The following is a 6899-nucleotide window of genomic DNA, read 5'->3' on the forward strand; positions in this document are numbered from 1 at the left end:
TTTATAAGGCAGCAGAACCGAAGTAAATGTTTCAGACATAAGCCTAATTTGACAAACATTTATCAAACATTTACTCTGGGATCAGCACTGGATAAAGCACTAAGGATACATAGAAAAATGAAATTTAACCTTGTCCTATACTGGAGAGATATATCATTTACCTAGCTAAGTAATTTTTAATTGTTTTTTTAGTTATGTTTTTTTCTTTAGAATAGTGATTTCATAGGTATAGGGAGCTCCTGGATGGGAAAACTTCCCTTCCCCCTAGCAATGCAAATCACGTTCTTCTCTGCAACTGTCTTAGAAATGTACATGGGAGGCTGTGGACTTGCGGCAACATGGCGGCAGCCTCAATGTCAGCGGCTCTGAGGCAGGCTCTGGGTGCACGAAGAGCCTTGGCCTCCTGGCTTCCCACTAGGTCACTGAGCACTTCCACATGGTGGCTGACAAAGGACCGAGCTCAAGACACACAACTCATCACAGTTGGTGAAAAATTGGATAGTACTCCATTGACTGGTGTCCCAGAGGAGCATATCAAAACTAGAAAAGTTCAGATTTTTGTTCCTACTGGCAATAACATGCAGTCTGGAGTCAACAACAGAAAGAAATGGAAGATGGAGTTTGATACCAGAGAGCAATAGGAAAACCCTTTGATGGGTTGGGCATCAACAGTGGATCCTCTATCAAATCTGGTTCTAACCTTCAGTACTAAAGAAAATGCAATTTCATTTGCAGAAAAAATGGCTGGAGTTATGACGTTCAAGAGAGAAAGGTCCCCAAACCTAAATCCAAGTCTTACAGTGCAAGCTTTTCTTGGAGCAAAAGAGCAAGAGTGTCTACCAAATAGGTTGGCACTGACTATATCTCTGTGTCTGACTGTGAATAAAGTCATCTGTGCAGTATTTATAGTCCATGTATAATACATCCCTTAATCTCCTAATAAATTTGAGCTTTAAATTACAAAAAAAAAAAAAGAAAGAAAAGAAAGAAATGTACATGGGATACCAACAGGTTAAAAGTGGCTTGCTCTTAGTGCAATAACCAGTGTGTGTCATTCAGGACTTGAACCCTAGGTCTTCCTGACTCCAAAGCCAGCTCTTTATCCCCTAAGACACACACTCCTCATTAGAAAAAATACCAATATTTAAAAAATCAATAAAAAATAAACCATAGAACTAGAATATAATTTTTGAGCCCAAAGCTCTAGAAGAAATAAATCATATGACTTAGCTTGATTTTGTATGATAATGGTTGCCTCATTTTGTTTTCAGTAGCTACTCTTCTCACTAAGAACAACACTTAGCAGATTGGGCAAAGCTGGCTCTCAGCTGGAGTAGCAGCTGCTTTTGGTCAGGACTCTATTTGTATATTCCACGAACATTGTGAGTTGGACATCCCATTGGCATTTTGGTGGGAGATTACTGTTCTACCTACTTCCTGAACTGTGCTGGCTTAGAGAAGGAGCTTATCACATAGGGAGCAGCAGGAATCCCAGACCAGTTTTTGAAGCTAAGATTGCAGCTTATTTGCTCCAATGGAGAAAGATAAGATTTTGGAAAGCTAAGCATATTTTTATGTATTTCAAGTATTGCCATGTATGCCTTGTACCTTTGTCATGACACATGATAACTTCAAGGAGCATGTTAATGGAAATAAATGAATTTCATATGGATAGCTGGCTGATTTAGCAATTCAGTTGAAGTTACACAGCAATGATGTGGAGCATGTTGTACTAGCATATTGCCTAAAGTGGTGTCTCTGGAATCTTCTGAACAATGCCTGAAGCCTGACATTCTACACACTTAGAAAATGCTCACCAATGTCACTGATGGTTTAGTTTGATTCATAAGGCACATTGGAGCCAAAAATGTATACTACTATTAGTATTATTATATTTTCATTAATAGTAGCATAAACTGCTTCAGTTTCTTTTATTGTAGGTTGGACAATTTTGGACACCACACCTATATCAGGGAAATCATAGGTCTAGTCCCTATTCCCTATCCCAATTAACTGCATCTTCTAGTACAGCACCCCAAAATAGTTTCCACTCACTTCAAATCTTTTTGCAGTTTGATGATAGCTAACAAAAGTGCACTAATATAAGTGTGTCTGCACCCTGAAATTTTTCTTTGGACAAAGAAGATACATATTCTTTTTATAGACCAACCTGGAAGCTAATGTCTAAGCAAATAAAAATAATTACCACCTTGAAAGAGATGTCTTCCCCGCCTGCTGGGTGATGGTTCAAGTTCCCTTAACAAGGCACAAAGTCACTTCCTCTATAATTAGAAATAAAGCTTAAGATGCAAATCCCCATGAGAAAAGTTAGGCATGGTACCTAAATGACTAAATCAGATTTTCCTCAGAGAACAAGACACATTCACTAATTTGGATTCTGATTAAATTACTAATGTCCACTCTAATTCCATGTTTGTTTGGTTGGTTTTGAATTCTGCTGCCTTTATTAGAATTATCACTATATGCTGTTGACTAATACTTTAATGTGTTTAACCTCAGGACCTTGAATCTGTCCCTTCCTTTCCAATACCACCACCCTCCCCCCATAGTTTAGGTCCTTAATTACCTTGTGTCTGCACTATTTTAGTATTCTCATCACACTTCTTGACTCTCTTATGAAATTAATCCTCTATGCCAACTCCAGGTTAATTTTCCTAAAATTATGCTAATTATATTACTTCCTTTTCCAGAAACCTTCTAAGAGCTCCCTGTTATTTATAAGATAAAGTCCATAACCCTCAGCCTGGAATTCAAGGCTCCAAAATATGAGGAAGTATCACAGTACATGGACTGGGAGTCAAAAAAAAAGGTATTTGTGTCCCAACCGATGTTCACCAGTAGTATGACCTTGGGCAAATTAATTAATTTCCTGAATTTTCTCATCTATAAAATGAGGACTCTGGGAATGGACTAGATAATCTCTAAGGTATTGTCTGACTTTGAATCACGTGATCCAATTTTGACCCACATCTTTCTAGCTTTATCATCCACTATTTTCCAACATAAACTTTATATTTCCTTACTCTTTAAACTGGCTGATCTACTCATTGTACTACAATATGCCTTGGCTTCTGTCTTCCCATGGCCTGGAATGCCTGGTCCCATCCTCTCTCCTTTCCATATCCTATCCAAGTTATACTAACTCATTTGAACTAGTGTCTACCCATATGTCCCCTATCTTGTACTTGTATAACTGATGTTTTTATTCTATGTGTAGAATTTTACATTGCATCCTGACAAATTTTACTTTAGTTGAACCCAACACAGAGATCTTTTTAGAACACAATTCTATCATTTTGCATAAACTACCTCTCTGCAAATTTTTAAAATATATAATCTATATAATCTATAGTATAGATTCTATACCTTTACCCAAGTCACTGATTAAAATGTTAAATAAAACAGGGATAAGTGCATGAAGTATTCTCCTAGCCACTTCCCTCTAGGTCAACTTTGAACGATTAATCACTTATATTTAGGTCCAGTCATTCAACTAGTTCAGAATACACCAAATTATACTGAAATGCAGCTCACATCTCTCCCTCTTGCTCACAAGGAAGACTTGTCAAATGAATTGCTGAAGTCTAGGTATATTTTGTCTGTGTCATGTCCCTTATCTACCCTTCTACACTCTAGTAACACTGCCAAAAATGAAATGTGTTTAGCCAAGCATAGCCTTTTATTGATGAACCCATGCTAGTCCTTATTGATCTCTGCCTCACTTTCTAAAAGATCATCAACAGTGGCTCTACCACATTCACCAGCAACCATTCATCCAGTGCTTGTGACTTGAACTCATCCAGGGAAGCTAAGTGTTTTTTCACTATCTTCTCACATCTTGTTATTCAATTCCCTGTTAACCATTTTGTTCCTGCTTCCCAGACTGAAGGTCATTCTTTGCAAAAGCAAAGTAAGAGAGGGGGCAGTTCTACTTTCTCCCTATCATTTATTATTATCATCACACCCACCCCAAGCAGTTGTCTTGTCTCCTCTTTCTGATCTTTATTTTGTCCCATATATACCTTTAAAGATGGCTCTTTTTGTCATCTTTAACATCTGTGTCTGGTTTCAGCTCATTCCAGAATTCAGAATTCCTAGTATTCCTCTAATAATGTCATGTGTCATTCTTTATTCATTTTCAGTTTGCTTCCTACCTTCATTAAAAAATATATATATTTAGAATAATTAATCAGTTCTGTATAGTACCTTCAGGTTCATTATTAGGTGCATGTCCTTTTAAAAATCTAAATTAATGAAGGACGTCTGTTCATCCACATTGGTCTCTTCAGATGGGGCCCCCTTTTCTTTTCCCGCACAATCGCGTGTATTCATATTATAGGACTAAATTTTTATGACATGAAAAAGCTAGCTTGATTGGACTCTGTAATTTACAAAGCTAGTATCCTGAAAATAAGTTATTCTACAAATTTCTAATGAGATACATTTGATTTGGCCTTTCCATTACCAAAGAGGAAGTGGCAGAGTGTTTCCTAAGTATTGAAAAGATTCAGCTGTGGGGTTTTATTGATCACCATAGAATCATAGATTTATAGCAAGAAGGCACCCTTAGAACTTATCTAGTTCAACTCTGTTATTTTAGATTTGAGGAAACTGAAGCTTAGAAAAGGATGTTTGAAGGTTACTTTTTGGCTGTAGAAACACTTGTTTTGAGATCAATCCAATGGCTATACAATGCTTATTGCTTCCTTATAAATCAGATAATCTGTCACAAATATTGTATTTTCCTCCCTAAACTTATACGCAAGTGATATACCTTTGAAACGTAGGCTGTCCTATAAAATCTGAATGTCTATTTTTACCTCCTAACTCTCTGGTACATAAATATTTGATATTAATCTTCACTTGCTGATTGAAGACTTCAGTCGATAGCTTTAATTATAGCACTGTTCACGAAAATGAGAAATTTGTAAGTGTTAGTAATGGAGATGAGACTAGAATCAAAGTGCTCCATCATTCTGATAGAATCAGAACAGAAATTCCAGTTGTGTTTTTGTGAAGGAGGTCTCAAGGCAAAGCAAAAACTGTATCTGTTTTTTCTCAGTTCTCAAATTAGGCTGTTAGTGTTTTTACTAAATGCTTACTGCTGTTCAGAGAATCCAAGAGGAAGAAGAGACCTTCTAACTTCCCATGGTTCTCATTGGTAAGAAGTTTTCCTTGTATCAGGCCTGTATCTGCTTCTCTACCCTATTAGCCATGACAATGCTTCAAATACTTTGATTATTACCATACTGCCCTCTAAGTCAATCAAATATTCTTTCATTACCTACTATGAAATAAGTGCTCAGGATATAACAACAACAACTAAGTAATCTATAAAAATTTACATTTATTTTCTCCTTTACTCTTCACAACAACCCTAAGGTATATGTGCTATGATCACCCACATTTTACAGACAATGAAAATGAGGCTGAGATATGGTGACTTACCTAGAGTTATTCAGCTAGTAAATGTCTAAGGCAGGATTCAAATTCAGGTCTTCCTGACTCCAAATTTAATACACTATGCTATCTTACATACAAAGAATAATATAATCTCTACTTGCAATAAGCTTACATTTTAATGAGATACCAAGTACATATAATACATATATATACATAATATATATATATTATATATATCCTATATATTTATATATATATATACATATATATTCACAACATAAATATAAAGTTATTCAATACAAATATATACCCATGAAAATAGTCAAATTTTGTGCAGTTGTGTTCAACCCTTCATGACCCCATTTGGGGTTTTCTTGACAAAGATACTGGAAGGGTTTACCATTTCCTTCTCCAGCTCATTGTCTACTGAGCAAACAAGGTTAAGTGGTTTGTCCAGGGTCACACAGCTAGAAAATGTCTGAGGCCTGAACTGAGGTCATCCTGACTCCAAGCTCGGCACCTGCCAACACCCTGCCCAATTGAATATATATACACACATGAAAATAGTTAAATACTATGAGTGAGAGGTCACTACCATTTGCATTTTGGGGAGTGGGGAATAACTTCCAGTCTTCTTGATCTTTATCTTACCACTGGACCCAGATGGCCCTGGAGGAGAAAGTGAGGCTGGTGACCTTGCACAGCCCTGCCTCACTTAAATCCAATTCATCTGCAAGTCATGGCATCATCCTCCTGATATCATGGTCTTCTTCAAGAATTAAGGGCAAACAACAACAATATAGGAAGAGAAGGACCCTATGAGGAAGATGTAAGGAGAAAGTTCATTCAAAGAATGGAAGACAGCCAGTAAAAAGGCAAAGAGACAAAAGGTGGTGTGCCATGTCTGAGGGATAGAGAGAAGGACAATTTGGCTGGATCACAGTGCATGGGAAAGGGAATAATGTCCAAGGAAGCTGGAAATATAGGCTGGGGCTTGGTTGTGTAGGGTTTAAAAGATAAACCAAAGGACTTTCTATTTTATCTCAGGAGCAATAGGGAGCAATTGGCATTGATTAAGTAAGGGGATCATGTGGTTAGATTGACACTTAAGGAAAACTACTGGGACCTTGAAATCAGGTACCACTAGGCTTCCTTCTTTCACACTTTTTATATTGATTACCTTGATATTCTTAACTTTTGGTTCTTCCAAATGAATTTTGTTATTTTTTCTTAGCTCTGTATAAAGTAATGTGTGGTAATTTGATTGGTATGACACTGAATAAGTAAATAAACTTAGGTGGGTAGGATTGTCATTTCTATTTTATTGGTTAGGCTACCCATGAGCAATTAATATAATTAACAATAACTAATTAGTAGTTAATATAATTAACAACTTCACCAATTATTTAGATCTGGCTTTGTGTGAAAAGTAATTGTAATTGTGTTCATATGTGTCTCTAGATTTGTCTTGGCAG

General features: G+C 36.6%; 1 protein-coding gene across 1 annotated transcript; it reads left to right on the top strand.

Moving 5' to 3' along the window:
* Positions 1-338: 338 nt before the first annotated feature.
* Positions 339-942, top strand: LOC110213343 (NADH dehydrogenase [ubiquinone] iron-sulfur protein 4, mitochondrial-like). The gene has a single exon (XM_020993643.2). It carries the CDS (start codon positions 339-341, stop codon positions 639-641), a length of 303 nt encoding a protein of 100 aa, XP_020849302.1. The 3' UTR covers positions 642-942.
* The last annotated feature ends 5957 nt before the right edge of the window (positions 943-6899 follow it).

This window comes from Phascolarctos cinereus, unplaced genomic scaffold (genome assembly GCF_003287225.1).
Source record: "Phascolarctos cinereus isolate Bilbo 61053 unplaced genomic scaffold, phaCin_HiC Scaffold_726;HRSCAF=1367, whole genome shotgun sequence".
Taxonomy (NCBI): domain Eukaryota; kingdom Metazoa; phylum Chordata; class Mammalia; order Diprotodontia; family Phascolarctidae; genus Phascolarctos; species Phascolarctos cinereus.